Source organism: Aulonocara sp. 'chitande type north' Nkhata Bay, linkage group LG5 (assembly GCF_057382095.1).
Source record: "Aulonocara sp. 'chitande type north' Nkhata Bay isolate Kocher_YH1m ecotype deep benthic linkage group LG5, A_spYH_male_GT1.1, whole genome shotgun sequence".
Taxonomy (NCBI): domain Eukaryota; kingdom Metazoa; phylum Chordata; class Actinopteri; order Cichliformes; family Cichlidae; genus Aulonocara; species Aulonocara sp. 'chitande type north' Nkhata Bay.
The window spans coordinates 30,834,082-30,854,357 of NC_141348.1; the positions used below are offsets into that span (position 1 = coordinate 30,834,082).

General features: G+C 39.1%; 1 protein-coding gene across 3 annotated transcripts in view; it reads left to right on the plus strand.

Moving 5' to 3' along the window:
- mtss1 (MTSS I-BAR domain containing 1) overlaps positions 1-20,276 on the plus strand; it is an 80,165-nt gene that overhangs the window by 46,723 nt on the left and 13,166 nt on the right. For all 3 annotated transcript variants that reach the window (XM_086293006.1, XM_086293007.1, XM_086293008.1), the window contains exons 4-8: positions 5,446-5,530; positions 7,672-7,763; positions 7,848-7,922; positions 19,364-19,521; positions 19,624-19,731. In XM_086293006.1, the coding sequence (XP_086149132.1) occupies positions 5,446-5,530; positions 7,672-7,763; positions 7,848-7,922; positions 19,364-19,521; positions 19,624-19,731 (518 nt within the window). The remainder of the gene's footprint in view (positions 1-5,445; positions 5,531-7,671; positions 7,764-7,847; positions 7,923-19,363; positions 19,522-19,623; positions 19,732-20,276) is intronic.

Sequence of the window (20,276 nt, forward strand, 5' to 3'; positions counted from 1 at the left end):
ACAGAATGTGAAAAAAAAAATCCATGAATCCACATGGTAGGATTTTTAAAGAATTTATTCGTAAATCAGGGTGGAAAATAAGTATTTGGTCAATAACAAAAATACAACTCAATACTTTGTAACATAACCTTTGTTGGCAATAACAGAGGTCAAACGTTTACTATAGGTCTTTACCAGGTTTGCACACACAGTAGCTGGTATTTTGGCCCATTCCTCCATGCAGATCTTCTCGAGAGCAGTGATGTTTTGGGGCTGTCGCCGAGCAACACGGACTTTCAACTCCCGCCACAGATTTTCTATGGGGTTGAGGTCTGGAGACTGGCTAGGCCACTCCAGGACTTTCAAATGCTTCTTACGGAGCCACTCCTTTGTTGCCCGGGCGGTGTGTTTTGGATCATTGTCATGTTGGAAGACCCAGCCTCGTTTCATCTTCAAAGTTCTCACTGCTGGAAGGAGGTTTTGGCTCAAAATCTCACGATACATGGCCCCATTCATTCTGTCCTTAACACGGATCAGTCGTCCTGTCCCCTTGGCAGAAAAACAGCCCCATAGCATGATGTTTCCACCCCCATGCTTCACAGTAGGTATGGTGTTCTTGGGATGCAACTCAGTATTCTTCTTCCTCCAAACACGACGAGTTGAGTTTATACCAAAAAGTTCTACTTTGGTTTCATCTGACCACATGACATTCTCCCAATCCTCTGCTGTATCATCCATGTGCTCTCTGGCAAACTTCAGACGGGCCTGGACATGCACTGGCTTCAGCAGCGGAACACGTCTGGCACTGCGGGATTTGATTCCCTGCCGTTGTAGTGTGTTACTGATGGTGACCTTTGTTACTTTGGTCCCAGCTCTCTGCAGGTCATTCACCAGGTCCCCCCGTGTGGTTCTGGGATCTTTGCTCACCGTTCTCATGATCATTTTGACCCCACGGGATGAGATCTTGCGTGGAGCCCCAGATCGAGGGAGATTATCAGTGGTCTTGTATGTCTTCCATTTTCTGATGATTGCTCCCACAGTTGATTTTTTCACACCAAGCTGCTTGCCTATTGTAGATTCACTCTTCCCAGTCTGGTGCAGGTCTACAATACTTTTCCTGGTGTCCTTCGAAAGCTCTTTGGTCTTGGCCATGGCGGAGTTTGGAGTCTGACTGTTTGAGGCTGTGGACAGGTGTCTTTTATACAGATGATGAGTTCAAACAGGTGCCATTCATACAGGTAACGAGTGGGGGACAGAAAAGCTTCTTACAGAAGACGTTACAGGTCTGTGAGAGCCAGAGATTTTCCATGTTTGAGGTGACCAAATACTTATTTTCCACCCTGATTTACGAATAAATTCTTTACAAATCCTACCATGTGGATTCATGGATTTTTTTTCCCACATTCTGTCTCTCACAGTTGAAGTGTACCTCTGGTGCAAATTACTGACCTCTGTCATCATTTTAAGTGGGGGAACTTGCACAATCGGTGGCTGACTAAATACTTTTTTGCCCCACTGTATAAGCATCTCTGTATACATTTTTGCTGTATCATTTAGATGACAGCGTCACAATTTGGTGTAAACAGTAAAGAATGGTACCTGTCATGATTGCATTAACATCTCATGCTGCTGTGGTTTTTAGCCTCATGGTGGCAGCTGAGCAAGATTTAGTCATCATAGCCTTTCACAGTGTTGTTGCTGACCATGTCTGTCCCTATATGACCACAGTGAACTCATCTCTTAATGGCGGCTTTGAACAGGATACCACAACACTCATATCATCTCAAGCTGGTTTCTTAAACATGAGTTCACCAGGGGCTTTTAAAAGCCCCTGGTGAACTCATGTAATTTCTGTACTAAGAAACACTTGGTATAGAAACTGGTCCTGTTACACTGACTTGATGTGTTACGTTCACGCGTTTTCTATGGTGTTATTAAAATGTTCTGAAGTGGTCCTAAGGTTACGTAAGCTTCTTCATTGTCTAGTCATTCTGTCATCCCTGGTGAAATACACAAATAGTTGCCAGAGTTGGACAAGAGATGCCATCAAACTGCACTAATGGCAGTGCTATCCATCTTTCATACTGCGTCCTGGGTGGCCTAAAAGCAAAATGTGTAACCACAGAGAGATGGACACACACTGAGAACTTTATTTCCTACTTACTTTACAAAGGAAAGGAAAGGAAGCTATATCAGCAGGAGAGCTTTGTTTGTTGTTTGTTTTTTAACCTTGAATGAATAGGCCTACTGTAATTAGTGACCATTAGGCTACTGAATTAATTTCAGCTGATCAGCTAAAATGTTATTAAATCATAAAACTTGCCTGAATTGTGTGGGTTTTTCTCCTCACTTTTTTTTCTTTTTTGGGCCTGTAGTTCTAACTCTTTTAGTCTGGTTTTTGTGTGTAAATTGGCTCACCGTGGCGTCCCCACAGACCTCACCATTTTACTGACGAAAACAATCCCGGTGAAATAAAATAAAATAAAAAAGTCTCTCCAAACTAGGGATGTCTTAACACCAGAAATTTTGTAGTCAGTATCAATTCCACCAGAATTACATGATCCTCAATCATGACACTCAAACTTGATACCAAAACAAAGTGATCATCCCACATACAAAACTCCTTTATTAAAAGCTTGTTTTAAAACATAGACGCAGTGGCAGATCTTTAATTACATTTTGTTGGAGAGGCTTTAATGGAAATGTTAGGATAGTTTGCTAATATTATAGTTGCATTACATTATCATAAGCATCTAATACTAGGCATTGCAAACATTTAGCCTATGGAGCAGAGTTGATTTCACAGCGGCAGTGCCAGCTGTCTCAAACAAAATGATAACATGTTTTTCAGGAAAACATATATATTGGATGTCGGTCTTTTAGGTGCTTTGCTAAATTGTAAGTATTTCCTCCCTTGATCCAAAATACACGATAAAATCATTTGCATATTTCCTTTTGCAAATCAGTTTCACCCCTTTGGTCATTCCCCCTAAAATGCAAATTACTTCCCTAGCCAGCTCAACCTTCCTTATCAATTTTATCAGTGTGTCGCAGCAGAGCTGTCGTGGCAGCTGCACCAATCACCATTTTCTACGTGTACTTTTTACTGTTCTTGTGGGGTATCTTTTTATTTTTCGTCAAGTAAAGTTGGACTACAACACTTGTAGCTGTACGCTGCCTGTTTCATTTCTAGAAGAACTGTCACCTCAGTACATTTGGTACTATGGTAACAAAGAAAAACAAGTACCACTGCCTTTTCAGTATTTTGGCATCTATTGGTATTTATTCTAGTATTTATCCCTTCTGCAAACATAGTGTTACATCAAGCCTAAATATACAATCAAACTAACAGATGCAAACACTTCTCTCTATTTCTGGTTTGGAGATTGTAATGGATGTGTTCATATATGATGTCTTGATTCATAACATGAAAAAATCACAGCTCTGGGCTTTCACCCACTCAGATCATTGTTCTTTAAAGTGGGAGCAAAATGGGGAATACCTTTTATAAATGATATAAAGATGGAGAAAGAGACTGAGAGAGCTAACCTCCTGATGTGCACACAAGCTCATTATCAAATGTGTATTAGTCAGTGTGTTTAAATGTGTCCTGGCTGTGTTTGCATTTGTCATGCTTTTGTGGGCATTTCAGCATGAAGCTAACATTGTAACATCATATAAACCCAAACTGGTTATTAAAGGAGGTGGTGTCTTTCTTACATAATTTTTTAACAAAATGAGACACACACCTATTATTTCAACACACATTACACCACTCGTCATAAGATTTTAATCCGATTGATTTCCAAATAGCCTCTAATGAAGCAACAACCTCACACAAACTGCTACAATGTTCAAGAGCTTCAGTTCAGCTCCTGTTTTTGTGTTTTACAGATCATGCAGGCTACGGGCAACAACTCATTTACTCATCTCAGAATTTTTTTCTACTACAGTTTTACTCTATTCACCATTTTTATTTTATTTAGCTTTTGTATGTTTCAAGCTCTTTACTAGACTTTTTAAACTTCATTTAGCTTTTTTATGACATGTTCGATTTTGTTGATAATTTTCATTGATTAGTTTTTGTCTGTTGTCATGACTGCAACTTAATGAGCAAATTCAGCTCTACTGGCGAAACATAAATACACTTAATACCGCTTGTCAAAGTCCTTCTATGTCTTCACTACGTATGTTAATATAAATCTGGACAATTAGACATAAATTGCTGCTGCAAGGGTTGCCAGACACTCAAAATCATGATGTGGAAATTCTGTTTAGTTCCATGTAGAGATATCATTTAGATCAGCCGAGCTCAGAAACCTTTAGATTTTTGGAGCCCTTACGTTGTTTTGAAGTATAGAAAGTTTAAGGTGGTGTGTTATACAAACACCTGACAGATATCCTGTCATCTGCTCATAATGATCTAGGTTATGATCTAGATTTCCTTCACTGGTTTTTCAGCAGCAGCAGCAAAAAGCTTTAAAAAAATAAATAAATAAGAGTCGCCACATTGATGATAGTCATCTGGGTAAAATCGCAGTGATAAGAGCTCCTTTTAAACTGACAGAGGTGTTGACTCTGTCTTATGTCTGGCCTTTCAGCAGCTCCTTTGATGTCTTTCACAAATATACAGTCAGCAAATACCAACAAAATCCAACCAAATCTCTCTAATAATGTGGATTACATGTCAATTTATTTAATTCATGCTAAGAGCATGCATAGCAACAGGTGTGCGTATTGATGAACACACAGATTTTTTGCATTACTGGCAAATCCTGGTTTTCCTTAATGATCAGCCTCTGAACAAAAATGTTTGAAGCCCACAGAGCTGGACTAGCTAGTTAGCTAAGATGGGTTTTTCCTGACTCAGACAGGAAACTTAAGCGTGGGGGTGGACTCCATCCGTAACAATGATCAGTCCCAGGCAGTAAAGCCACTGACTGTGCTTCTCACACAAAGTACTATTTCTCAGATTAAAAAAATAAATTAATAAATGCTTGGGTGAAGATATCTTTACTGTTTTTATTAAAAACTGTAAAAACATGTTGTTCTGTGTTATTTTAATTCATTTTCCGTCAGGTCTGGTTGAAGCTTTTTGTTTTTATGTGGATTAAAAAAAAGGAAAAGAATTCCTTGGTGCAGGAATCATGTCCTGAAAGGAAGATTGCTCTTCTCCTCTTGTGTTTTTTGATCAGCAGTGTTGGACCCTTAAAAAAACAACACTAACACTTGTTAGGAATTATAGATCAATAGAGCCGTGACTGATAACTCCTGTGGTTCTCTGTATCCATTTGTACAGTTAATCTCATAGAAAACAACTATATAAGCTATATACCGTAATGCCAAATACCGGAATGTAATTTATTTACATTTTATTATTAAATTTTGTGAGCACTTTAAAATTAACTCTATTCTGATTTTTTTTTTTTTTCTTTTTAAAAATAAGTTATTTTCTGATTGTTCCAGGTGCCACCAAGGAGATAGGCTCAGCGCTAACCAGGATGTGTATGAGACACCGGAGCATCGAGTCCAAACTTAAGCTGTTTACCACGTAAGACACTAATTCTCACCCTCCACTCACACACAGCTTTGAATATAATCTTTATGTAGGAAGGAGGTAAGGCAGGTGAAGGTTTGAATGATGGTGCGGTGACACCATTTATCAGGCAGTGTGGGAATTGGGTAATTATTTCCAACAGACATATGTTAACACCAAGTGTGTGTGTGTGTGTGTGTGTGTGTGTGTGTGTGTGTGAGGGAGTGTGAGAAAGCTGGACTTGTATGCTATCCTGATTTCACCCATTATCACTGTCACTGCAACATTACAGCTGTCCTGTCATTACTGTCTGCTGTCATTAGCAGAGGTGTCAGTCAGTGACGCATATATTGTGTCTCATGCGGATCACGGCACATGCACTCAGAAGCCACATTATTAGGTGTACCTGTGCTGCCTGTCTGGAGTCCCCTACAAGTTTTGTTCTTCCATCTTCTTTCATCTATATAAATGAGAATGTTAAAGAAAACATCTTATTTAAAGGTAGCAGATATCTGCTATAACAGCTGCATTATTAAATTGTAAAGTTGTCTCTTTCCAGCCTGCTGAGGTAATGCTCAGGTTAAATTATTCTGTCCCTTACTGAGTAATAAAGTTGTGCTTTTACAGCCTTATTTAATATTTAACTCAGCAGCTTCATAGTAAAGACACAGCAGCAGCACATAATTTAGCATCAAGTGCACGCAGGCACAGATTCCCAGTTCAGTTATTTGAACCACTCATTTGAAGAAAAAGAAGTCTAGATTAAAGTTACTATTCAGATTGTTTGTTGTAAACTGCTTTTGTAGGGTGTGGCCAGTTTGTTTAAATTATGAAAAACAGTACAATGGAAGCACCTAACACATATACCAAAACACATTTGGGCTCTCATTCACTAAATATGGGGCCGTATTGTAAAAACCTTGGTGTCATTTTTGATCACTTCAGTCACAAAAAGCTTGTCAGCTCAGATGTTCAGTCATGTTTTAGGCAGCTCCGGAGACTCAGTAAGGTCAGCTCAGTTTTATACAAAAAGGAAATCTAGAGATGGTCATGGATGCTTTTATTTCCTCTTTTATTTTGAAAGCTGTTATACATGTAAGTCTACATAAAGTACAGCTTATTCCTATCATTCTTATTACCATGTAATTTTAGAATTGATTTTAAGGTTTTAATTGATGACTTGTTGCCAGTCTTACTCAATAAAATGTGTGAACCATGAGTAAATAAAGAGTAAATCAATAAAGATCGATACAATTTCATCACAAAGACGTTTGGTGCAGTTTCTCTCCTCCAGATATCCACAGTAACATGAGCGTATAAAAGCATTGAATTCTCACACTGAGTTTGTGAATGCGATAACTCAAGAACAAGATGATATGGGCGCTTCAAATTGATACCATGGGTGCATCTACTAAACATTTTGGATCTCAGTGACTTCTGACCTCTGGTTAGAGGTTACGTTTTCTGAAAACCTTATGAATGCGCTAACTCAAGAACAAGATGATGTAGGATTTTAAAATTGATACCATAGGTGTATCTACTAGGAGGCTGAGTAGTAGAACCTACAATTGCTGGTATTTTTAAAATTGATAGAGCACTGGTCAACATGTAATTAAAGTTTTGTTTACTATTCCTTTTGTCCATCCGTTTACAGTAACTAAAGTCAATTTATAAGTATCTTGATTCATTCTCAATCATCCAGGAAAGTAAATCTCCAAAAGTTGATTCTGTTCATCTGGACGTAGCGTTTTGTGGAAGAAACGTTTCGTCACTCATCCAAGTGACTTCTTCAGTCTCAGCTGACTGCAGGTTTCCCCAAATCTTATAAACAGTACATTTGCATAATGACTGAAAACAGCCCACTGAAGGAACAATGGGCTGGGAGGTCAGTTCCTTAATCATAATTATGCAAATTCTCATGACCATTGATCAACAACCACTGACCAAAACCCACTGATCAATGACCATGAGTACCATTCACAGGTAGTTGGGGAATGGCTGCAATCACAGCATTGTAAGATGGCGAAAGATGTACCCTTAGGCCCTTATTGGAACTTCACTAAAGTGCTCTTTTGATTTACAGTGTTAATTATTTTTAAAAAAATGTTTCGGCACAGTGTTTTATAAAGTGAGTCTATATCTCTTTTTGCCCTCAGGTCCCTCTCAGAAGGTCTCATCACACCTCTTGAGTTGAAAATGGAGGAGTGGAAAAAAGTGGCCAGTCAGCTGGATAAAGACCACGCCAAAGGTATGTCAACAGGCTAGCACGCACTCACAGACACTTAGGCAAAGACAAAAGCTTCCTCACTTTCTGCTTTTTCCTGTGGTTCAGAGTACAAGAAGGCCAGAGCAGACATCAAGAAGAAATCTTCAGACACCATCAAACTGCAGAAGAAGGTGAAGAAAGGTAAGAATCACCACCTTCATTTCACCTCCAGCAGGTTTTCAGCTGCACTCAGACAACAGAAAACAAGAAAAGGACAAAACAGTTTTTTCCCCATGTGTATATACAAGTTGTAAAACATGGAGATATTACAGCTTATTCATAGAAGGCTCCACCTTCTATATATGTAAGCCATCTTCCACAGTGAGCTAATCTCTGTAGTAACAACATGAATGTTTTCGATCCTGCCTTCATTGTGTTAACATGAGTGTTTTCAGCTCTTTGACGGATTATTTCATGGCCATCCTTCTGTCATCTGTGCCCCAAGAAAAACCCAATCTTAAAACATATTTATGTATTAAAAGAACAACTATGCACCACTTTGGTTTTAAGTATATAAAAAAATTAGCTCTTTCAAAGTTTTGACATTTTAACTCAAATACTGTCTCACCCCGCAAATATCAATAGTAAACAGTCACCCTTGCTTATTTCTTTGTACTAATTTGGAGCATCTGGAGAAATAGTGGTCTCAAAAACTCATCTATCAAATGTGATACACCTAACTTTATTGGGTTTAGAAATAATCTGTAGTACTAAAACTGCACTGTTAGTTTTGCACTAGAAATTCTCATTGACCTGGCCTGTATGGCAATGGAACTTGTTGTTCCTTAAATTGTGTTCGGACTTTGGGGTAAATAATGACTTGTTGACATGGGGCTTGTTGTTGCTACCTTGCGACTGTTTGATCTTATCTCAGGGTGTATCTCCTTCGGGCTTGTTAATCTTGTTTGGTCTTGTTGGTCTTGACTTTAGAATTACGTGGATTTGTTTCCACTTACTTTGTGCTTCTTGGACTGCTTGTGTTTGATTTGGGGCTTGCTGCAATTACCTTACGACAGTAAGGTAATTGCCACTTTTAGCACAGTCAATATGAGATTAAATGTCTTCCCTACCCAAAATGGAGGGGTATAGTCAGCTATTGTGCTTATAGTAATTTTGTAATTGATCATTATTTTAAATCTGCCAATATTTTTTCACTGAATAAATACTGTGAGAGCAGCCTCTGTACAGTGAGGTCTGAGGTCTGACTCCAGGCTTGTCAGTTGGACTTGTGCCAGAAACCAGGCATACTGGCAGGCAGATACCTGTGCCACTCCCTCCCCGGTTATCAAAGTAACACACCCTGCAGTTGCAATGGTTGCAGCTAGCCTTGACATCCCATTACCAAACAAACTGAAAGCTTGCTAGGAAGGACTGCAGAAGGCCTTGTATGCTAGAAAGAAATAAATTTAAAAAACAAAACAAAACAGAAATGCCACAAATGCACACGCTTGCATTCATAAACGTACATGCATACACGAAGATTGAAATGCAACCTCAAGGCCTCTATACAAATATCTTCTCTGTCCTGTGGCTCTACAAAATCCAATGGGCAAATGCAAAGATAGAAAAATAGTTTGAGCACACATCACAAGTGCAGACCCGCCCAGGGTAAACAGTGATGCCTGTGAATTTAACATCCCTGAACACGTTTCTGCTACTCCTATTCCTTTTTGGTCCTTAATTCTGTTTTCTGTCTTTTTTCTGCAACATTCCCTTTATTCTGACTTCTGAGCTCTAAATGACTGACCACATTAGTTTCAGGCAGTCTAAAAGATCAGTAGAAAGTCAGAGCATTTGAAGAAAAGTTTGGGTTAATTACAGCTTGGGTCTATGGTTTCAGCTGTGCTTTCTACTTGTAATGATAACGCTGTGCTGAATATGTAAAGTTACAGATCTCACGTATCCGCCCTGAGCTGGTGCTGTTATGCGGGAAATTTTTATCTAAAGCTAAAAAGCTTTAATCAAGTTGATGCTAAAAATGTAGCTTCTCTGAATGTAGGTCAGTTTGAAAGTGACAAGCATATAGACAAGGCTGGCAGTGTTTCTAATCATCCCATGTTTTACTGTAACACTGAAAGTATTATAAAGTTCTCTTTGAAATAAGCTTGTCCAATGCAGTAATTGTTTATAGAAATGATGGACAAGGCTGCAAAAATTGAAATTGAGGTTTGAATGAACTGTACGCTCTCTATGAGAATTGCAAAGCTGTGAGAGACCATAAGTAAACAAGTAAGCAAAAGCAACTCAAAGACAGAGACTGAACCACAGCTTCACATGTTGTCACCACGTAATCACAGAGCACACACACACGCACATGAGAGCATTTTTTTTTCCCTCCCCTGCACAATGCACCAAAACAGTCACCAATCAGGGCTTCACATTATAATTATCCTGCTGTACAGTGCTCTCTGTGTGTGTAGACACCATATAATAAGTAGGGACAGACTGAGAGACTAACTGCTGAGCCATTTGTTGGTACAAGGAGTCTTAAACAGAAATAAAGCCCACTGCGTTTTGTCATTTTATGGATTAGCTGTATTGAAGATGTTGTTTTTGTTCAATCTTGTTCCCAGTGAAGCTTTGCAGTATTGGATTTTTTCTGCACGATCATAGTCCAGACATTGATATTGTTGTATCATAGTTACACCTACATGAAACTATGTTGAACTCCTGTATTTTTAGCAGTTTTCCTCGCTGTGCAATCATCTTTTGCCTCCTCCTCCTCCTCACAGGCTCATTTTTGTAGTCTGTTTTTGCTGATGTATGTTTGAATTAAAGGAAGACCTCATAACGGTAAACATCTGTTCCTTCACTAATCATCTCATCCCATATGATTCTCTGTGTGTGAATGTGTACAGTCTATCATTATGTGGTGCTTAACCACTTTCGGATAGGGAATCTACAACTGGTGTGCGTGCGTGCGTGTGGGAGAGAGGCAGATGATGGGAAGAGTATTGGGGAAACATAAATAAGACATAAAGGTGATTTTAAGTGTTTTAGAAAATTGATGTCATGTCTTTTATTGTCAACACTAGTTCATAGCTCGAGTTTTACTTGTTTTCACATTTTAAAAGTTGCACTACATGTCATCTACTACCTAAAAACATGTTCGGTTGAGTAGAGGTTAAGTTGTAGAAGTTGCAATGATTCACTGCATTACAAGTGTTTTCATCAGTAAACAGCACTTTCAAATTGCTGTTTTTCACGGGCGTTTGTTGGCAGCGCAGAAGATGTCGAGGAAATGTCAGATATTGCCATGAAATTTGAATTTCTGGTAATTTTCCAAGCACAAGAAGGTCACTGCCTCAGCCCCTTAGGCCTAGAGGAGGTTTTTACATGTAAATAGCCATTCTGTGAGCTATACAGATGCAAATCAGGATAGTAGAAGTTACTTCAGTTTCTAAAAGGTAGTCTCATCTTTTATTTCTGTACCATTTATTTTCCATAATGCATTGTAATCAGTGATTGTTAACTAGACTTTAATAGTTAATTTTAGGAAATTATTATGTTATTTTATTATTGGTTCAACGTTCTGCCCTCTAACGTTTGCCTCTGCCACCTCACCAGCCTTATATTTATACATTTTATACTTGCTTTGTGTTTATGCTTTCTTTAACACGAGAAATATAAACTTAATTTATAACAAAATGTAGATACAGAAGAGGGTAGGAAATGAAGGGAGATTAAACAAATCTTGCGTGGTTGATAAACTTAAACATCCTTGTGTTGCTCTGGTAATAGAGGAGGAGGAAGAGCATGAGAGTGATGGGTTAAAGTCATCATCTCTATGACTCAGCTGTGTTTACTGTATTTAAAAAAAGATGGATAATGGAAAAATGCATTAAGAGGAGAAGTAGAGAGATTTGGAAAGAGAAGACAGTTGAGACAGAAAATGTGACGTGTAAACTCTGGAAATGGAATAAAAGATAAAAGGTGGAAAAAGGGCAGCACGGTGGCACGGTGGTTAGCACCGTTGCCGCACAGCAAGAAGGTCCTGAGTTCAATTCCACCATCAGGCCGGGGTCTTTCTGTGTGGAGTTTGCATGTTCTCCCCGTGTTTGCGTGGGTTCCCTCCGGGTACTCCGGCTTCCTCCCACCGTCCAAAGACATGCAGCTTGTGGGGATAGGTTAATTGGATAATCCAAATTGCCACTAGGTGTGAATGTGTGAATGAATGTGAGTGCGAATGGTTGTCTGTCCCTGTGTGTTGGCTCTGTGACAGACTGGCGACCTGTCCAGAGCGTACCCCGCCTCTCGCCCTATGACAGCTGGGATAGGCTCCAGCACCCCCCGCGACCCTGAAAAGGATAAGCGGAAGCGAATGGATGGATGGATGGATGGAGGTGGAAAGAATAACTGATGCCATCAGATGCTGGGGATGACGACGTTCATAGTGAGGAGCAGGAGGAGGAAGCAGTATTGTTGCTTTGCTCTAAAAGGCAAGAAAGAGTTAAAAAAAAATCCAGAGTGTAAGAGAATCGAGCGAAGCTTCATGGCTGAAGATGTCGAAGAAGTGAAGAGAAGTATTTGATGGTGGAAAATAGTGAGGACAAAGGAAGAATATAATAAAGATGAGAGGTTGATAGAGCTGGAAAGCAGAGTAAGGTAAAAGGACAGCAAGAACAATGAGGTAAAAAGGAGGCGAGTTGATTTAAGAGATTAAGAGCAGGGAGGTTAAAGGACGTTAAATGTCCTCATTTGAATATCCAGACAGTTTTTGCATACAGCTTGTGCTGGTTTCAACCTGCCTTGGAGAGTGCTGCAGAAACCTTTGACATCACCTAAAACTGCCTAACCACCTGTCTCACACCAAAGACATCATCAGCATGTGACGCAGATGGTCTAGACTGTTTAATGAGTAAGCTTTTAAAAGCAGCTGGACATCAGCATCAAAATTAGTCATTGTGCTTCAAAATTATTTTGCAGGCATCATTTGGCATTACAAGCTGTTGAAATTGAACAGTCTTCATAAAACTAAATACTTGCCCTCTATATTTTTTTTATTTTACCTTTGTGTGCAGAGAAAGTCATTTTGGTTATTCCCCGGGCCCTTTTTTTTTTATTTTTTTTATTAAAAAGCATGGATGTTTTTACACTAGTTTTAGTTCTAGTTAGCTATAATAACCTTGCACTAAATAATGAGAGATGGTATCAATATATGGATATAATTAAAGAGGTCTTAATTGATCTGCTAAGCCTCCAGTACCCAAGAACCAGGTTGGATTTGCTTTCTCTGAGTGAACAGATCATATTTTGGCTCAAGTCTAATTCCTTGGGTGTGTAGTTGGGTATGTTTTTAGGAGTTCATTTCAGATTGTGTTACATTTTTGGTCCATGGAAGATGTAGTGGTGGCTGGGAGGTTTTTGAATTCATACTTGAGCTGAGTTACTGTTGTCACTATGAGGAATTTTTCAGATGAACTCCACTAACAAATGATAATAGCAAAGTTTGATTAGGAGAAATCTTAAACATTAAGTTAAATGACAGTCATGTCCTTTTTTATTTTCAATTTTCAGTTTTGTTAGATTTTTAGATTCTAAAGTCTAACAAAACTGCAAGTGACACAGAGCAAAGAAATGTTCGTTTTTTAAGTTTGATGTGGAATCTGGTTAACCATATTTTAGACACAATAATTGCATTTAATACAAAGAATAATTCGTTTTATAGCTGCCCACAGCTGCTTTTTCCTTTTGGGATTCTGTATTTTTTACAATTAGTAAAGTTGTATACAGTAATACGAATATCTTCCACATCTGCATTTACCTTTTCACACTTTTGTATTTGTATTTATATTTTTGATCTTTATAGCAGCAGTTTAGAGCAACAGTTACATCAATGCACTTAACATATGGGAAGATAAATACCCTACAATATTAGTGAGAAAACCCCAATGGTCACACGATCTTACTTAGTAAGTAGACATAAGTAGACACTTCAGAACCAGGCACAGTAAAGGGGGAGTGTTGTGCAACGGCTGGTTTTGGGGGTAAGAGGAAAGATAAAGAAATGGGATCATGGAGCGATGAGGCCAAAATACAAATTAAAGGAAAGAGGAGACAAAAGTTAATGACATGCATTAACAGCATATAAACACACGGGCGGTGAAAAGAGTAGTAGTCTGAGCCTATAGCAGCATAACTAAGGGATGGTTCAAGGTCTCCTGATCCAACTTTATCTGTAAATTAAAAGGAAAGTTTGAAGCCTATTTTCAGAAGTAGATCGGGTGTCTGTCTCCTGAAGCCAGACTTGGACCTGGTTCCACAGGAGAGGTGTCTGATAGCTGAAGCTCTGCAACTAGTTCTACTTTGCAAACTATAAGAGCCACAAGGCTGCACTTAGAGAGTTAAGTGCTCCAGAGATAATATGATACTATAAGATATGATGGGGCCTGATCATTCATTATTTAACCTTGCATTTACTGCAACCGCTGCACCACCACTGTGCATTATATATGTATTCGGGGCCTGATTTAGTCTATTCTTTTGTGTCATTAAGTCTTATTGTTGTACAAAAATAAAAATGCACTATTCAGCCATGCTGTTGCAGTTTACAAAGACAATATTCACTGCAGCTTGTGTGGAAGCAGCTCCACACACTGATAAGTGACCTCTTTCCTCATACTGTTTGACTGACAGATGATTACAGGGAAGTGCAGTCCAGAGGAAAAAGATTCCTCTCATTAACTTCTCAGGTTACATGTGTGTGACTTGAGTAGAATTAATTTAGATTTAGCTCTGTTAGATTTTGGCTTGCCTGAGGCATTTTCGTTTGTGTGTTATACATTGTTAAGCCATAAAAATCTAGAGATTGAGAAAATTAATGTCAAAATGGCCACAGGAACAAATTCTCAAATGCATTGAGGTAAGCTGGAGCTACATTTGGAAGCATCCATGAGGTGTTTTTACATTATGTCTCCCAGCTGGTGAGAATTAGCTTTGCGTGAACTGTGTTTCACCTTTAACGGCATGAATTTGCAGGATGGAGCTTCTGAGTTCAGGTCTTTGTGTTTTTGTGGGTGTTGAGCTGGAGCCTTGTAGAAACAGCAGCCTGTGTGTGTTTCCACAGAGCCTAGAAGTCAGACTAACAGCACACGCGGACACTGAGCTTCTGTTAGCAACGTGAAATTATCCTCAGTCTTCTCCATGCTCTCACACACACCTGAGGGAACAGGCTGTGTTTAGGTTGAGCTTAACGTCTGCACAGAGTCTTCAGTGTGTGTGGGTTTGTGTTTGGCTGTGGAAATTGCTTCTCACTGTTTTTCACAGGACTTGCTGTCCCCGTCTCTGTTTTTCCTACTTCTCGCTGTTGAAGTTTGAAAGAGGTCTTGTTTGCACCATGTTTGCTGGAAAAATATTTCAAGCTTTGTTAAAGAACAGTTGAACAGAAATCTGGTGAACAGATAAGCCCGGGGATCAGTTTGTGGGATTTTGCAGGTGGCTGTGAGCTGTAATATGAGATGTTAGATGGCTGTAATTCTTCAATTGAAACAATCATCTGCTTGCAAGTGATGGAGTTCAGTAAGAAAATATTGCAAATAAAATGTAGTCAGTATGAAAATACTCACTATATCATATAGCCCAGTGGCATCTATCCTAACTGATAGTGTTTGTTAACTTACCTGCATTTAGGTTCTCAAACTAAAATTCATCTAAGGCTGACAGATAAAAGTGTCAGAGACTATATAGATATTCTTTGAGCAATATCAAGTTAAAATAAAATGAAGAAACTGTGTATGAAACATGAAAGCTGCTGCTTTGCAAAACATGATACTTTGAATTCTTTGAAAACTTCTTTCACCGCCTCTGGGCTTCATTTTTACATCCAGTGGTTGTTTCCACAGTTGGGTGGTCTGCAGGTCAGAACTCTGTTTGTCCTCTCTACCTGTGGGTCTGAACCGCCAGACTCAGACCAGACAACACTGTACCAAACAGTTACACCTACAGACTCTGTTATTCCTCAGTGGCACTTAATTATTCCTGAAGGGAAATCTATGAGAGACTTTCTGTACCACTAAACCTGGTAGTTAACCTCCCTCTGCTCTCAAAGAGTGTGTTGTGCTGAAGCATGTGGAAAGTAGAGCTTAATACAAGTTTCAAGTCTGTGGAGGCAGACTTCCCGCTTCAATTTTCAGTGTAGGGGGTTGCCTCTTAATTTGAGGGTATTTAAAGGCTTGAGATCATTGCGTTGTGGGGATGAGCCACAGATACTGATTGTGTTGTCACTTGTACTGAGCTTTTAATGCAGCCATACTGTGACTTCACATATCTCTAGTAGAAATCTAGACTATAGTGGAAAAGGTTTTTAAACTGACCCTTTGCCTTTAACAAAGAAATAAATAAATAATCCACCCAGGAGCTTTGGACTGACAAGACTTGCTTCTAAAATTCATTTGGTTACATCTCTGCTCTGTCACATTCTCCCCCATATCCTTTGAAATGTTTTTGTAACATTCTCCTCCTCCAGTAACATTGAATGATTCACAGTTCAGAAATAATCCTTATTGCTTTGGTGACATCAAACATCTGTTGAATTTTGTGGAGGAGCAGTTTGCACTGACATTGACTTTCTTTGTGCTCACAGTGGCGACACATGGAGCATGTGTTATAAATGCCATAAAACATTTAAGTCATGTCTTTTACACACCATTTCAGATTGCCTGAAGTGATTTTAGCTTAACTTCAGTTTCAGAATCTTTCTAGTGCAACAAATCGGTCAGATTCTTAAGGGAATCCTGAAAATTATCCTGAAGAATTTGGTCTCAAAAATGTGCTTTGCTTTTTGTTTCTCCACTTGGATGTTTGAACTTCGCAGCAGAATGACGTATGTGCCGGTTCTGACACCAGAAGGCTGTTTTTACGTTTGTCTGCTGAAAAGGGGAAAGTTTCTTTGCACTCACCTTAAATGAGTTTAGCACATGTAGGTACAAGCAGGTCCAGTGTGCAGCTTACAGAAGTGTGATGTGGAAACTTGTGGGCTCCAGTGGAGAGACGCTGAGAATCTTGCGTGGAAATATCTGTTAGTTATGCAGCTTTGACCTTATACTACAGCCTGTCAGTGTGGCATGAAGACTGTTAGTTTGGAGTGGAAAAGAAAGAAATGAGGGAACGGATTTGATCACAGTTCACTGAAGAGACAGAGCCTTCTGTGAGCTGGTGAGAAAAAAAAAAAAAAGTTCTTTGACTCAAAAGTGTGTATTCAGGAGTGTTTTGGTTTTTGGGGTTTTTTTTAATGGCAAAAATTACATTTTGATGATTGTCAGTGACGAGTCCATATTCATAAAAACAGCCATGACCGTGTGTGCTGGTGCAGGATGCAGTTGGCACATTGTAAGCTAGCTGAAAGCTGATGCAGCATTTAAATGGATTGTTTTTTGTATGTAATCTTTATATTGGAACCTTGGAGTGCACCAGACTGAATAAATTTGGAGAAAAGTTGATGCTTTTTGAATCAAGGATCCAGGACGTTAGGATTTCAGTCTACCAAATACTTGGCATTTAACACAATTCAGCACTTTGTGTGTCATATTTGAATTCAGTTGTTCATATATAAGCCTTTGCTCACTTTATCTCAGTTAATGTGCCCTCTTCAGGTCTAATGGCTGGCGGTGTAAAAGAATAGACTCTGTATCAAAGATTAAGACAAGATGATGCCACCCATTAGTTACCGAAGTTTTGTTGTGAAACTTTAAACTTTTTTTTTTTTTTTTTTTTACAGTTGCCATCTTGGTGTTTTCTAATTGAGAAACTAGGGGATACTACACACTCATAAGAGGCCAGCTGCTTTATCTTACTTTGTGAGTCAAATGAGGACCATAATGTAAAAAATATATATAATTTGGTTTTAATAACACTCGAAACCAGCATTTGAGATCAGAGTTTCACCTGGAAAGTGTTTCCTAAGTTTATAGAGCAATAGGGTAATTTTGTCATGGACTAACAAGGAGTTATTCCCTAATGGCCATTAGAAAGGTTTCAGGGTTTAGGCATCAGCTAAGCATAATACCCAGTCTGCTTTACAGGGAGGAATAAGAGCTAAAATGGTGATGACAGAACTGTAAAATATCATCTTCAAGGCAGATCACTCCTGAACTGTCCCATGGCTAGCTTTGTGAAGGCTATTATTGTCTAACAAAGACTCGAGGTTGTTGCAGTGGTGAGCTGGGTTTCAGGGCTTCTCATGACTCATGTGACAAGCCTGGTATGGTTCACATGCTGGCATAGAGTCCAGTAAACAATGTAGTAAATCAAATCAAAGGAGTCAGAGAAAGGGAAACCAATGTCCGTTTCTCTTCCTCAAACTCAAATTCCATCCCACTCTAAAGCACCTCAATTACTCAGAGCCTTTTACTGACACGTTATTGAAGGAATTCTAAGCATGCAAGATGCCTGTTAACGACAAAACGCTCAGTCTTCTTAATCTGAGCTGGGAAATCCTACATTGCCATACTAATTTTCACATTTTAGGCACTTATCCTTCTGTGTGCGCTGAACATAAGGCCGGGCAGGGTGTGTGACAAACAGCTGACTGCGTGTGTGTGTGTGTGTGTTTGCATGTGTCTCTTCACTGCTTTTATGTGGTGCTGTTCTACCCTCTGGTGGTAGCATATGGGTAACACATTGTGAGCCTGTGTGGTTTCCTTCACACACAGTATTGCTCATTATAAGGAAGAGATGTTAATGTTAATGTTGTTTATAAGAACTGTGATACTTGCTTTGGTTAACTGCCTCCACACCATGAATACACCAAAAGCAAATATTTTTAGATTTAACATTAGCTGGTTGTTATATTGCAGTAGAAAGTTGATCAAAAAGTTAAGGATGGATTTGTGAAAGTTTTTACCACAGATGGCGTGGTGGGAATTTTTTCACTGTTGTGTAATCAAGCATCAGGACATTTGCATAATATCCTCATTTTTCGAAAAACAAATTAACGCCGAATCAAATTAAAATTAAACAGTGGGAAACATTGTGGTGATAATGTAATTAAGTGCAGACTCACAGCTTTCATTTGATGGGTTTTACACAAAATAAATGTATATACTGTTACAAAATTACAGATGGTTTTTAAACATAGCATTTTTCACAGGTTTAAAAGTGTTTGGAAAACTAAAACGATGCCTATCATTCATTTGCACGAATTTCTATGTAAAGTTTCTGTGTGGTTTCCTCCACACACAGCTGTTTCATTCCTTGGGATTCTTTTTGAGATCTTTACTGCAGCTGCCTTCTGTTTCTGCTTGTTTGTGGTAATTTTATCCTCAGTTTTTCCTTCCTGCAGTGAAAAACATTTTTAGATGAGCTGAAGTGGAGAAGTCAATTTCTTTGCCTTAAGGGTTTCTTGAGTTGCGTTTGCTGTACGTTTAGGGCCATCATCCGTCTGTACGATGGCTCTATCATGAGCCTTTTCTTCTACATACTCTTGTCCTCTCATCATTGTTCCAGGAGTGTGTGTGTAATACTGGTGATTTGTATCATGAAGCTAAGATATCAGAATTGCTTTGGACTACAGACATTTCTGCTGTCTCCATATATTTCTATCATCTGGACCGATCTACCATCAGTTCCTCCTGTTTGTGTTTTAGGGAAGGATGAAGCTCGGGGACAATTGGACAACGCGCTGCAGGACGTCAATGTGCGTTACGCTGTGCTGGAGGACACCGAGAAGCGAGCTGTGTGCAGAGCACTGATAGAAGAAAGAGCTCGATACTGTAGTTTTGTCAGCATGCTGAAGCCTGTGCTGGTCAGTTGTGTGTGTGTCTGTGTGTGAAAGAGGGATACAGAACAAGACTTTTTCAGACTTTTCTAATCTGGCAAAGTAAAATAAAAGGAGCTTGTCTTGTAGGACCATGAGATCAACATGCTGGGTGAGGTGACACACCTGCAGACCATTCTGGAAGATCTGACAAACTTGACAGCTGAACCCAATAAACTTCCACCAGCCAGCGAGCAGGTACCTTAACCATCTTCTCCATCTTTACTGATCTCTCAGTTTTTCTCTAGCACCCTCTGCAGGCCTAATATTACCCTTTTAGTGCTATTACTCTGTTTTCCCCAGATTTGGATTCTCTGTGGTGGGAGACTCTCATCCACAAATATTTTAATTGCCAAGTGCTGTGACAAGTTGACAGTAGCTCTTGTTCTGCAACCTTGGTGAACTTAATGTTGCAGCACACAGATCAGTTTTTGCAACAGGTTATGATTTGTGGCTCTTCCGCTTACTGCAGATCAAAGCAATTCAACACATGGAGGTGGGGCTTCTCTAAAGAAGTAGCCCAGCATGACAAACCATTTAATCAGCAGGTCCTTGTCATTTAAAAAAACAACAAAAAAACGAATTTGCATTAAAAAAAAAATAAAAAAATTCATTTTTCCCCCTTGAATGAAAAAGATTAAAAGAACCTTAAATTTCAACATAAGAGTGAAGACATTGTTTTCTCTGACAGATTATAAAAAATGCTCAAGCTGCCAGAAACATTTAGGTGGCTGTTAATATGC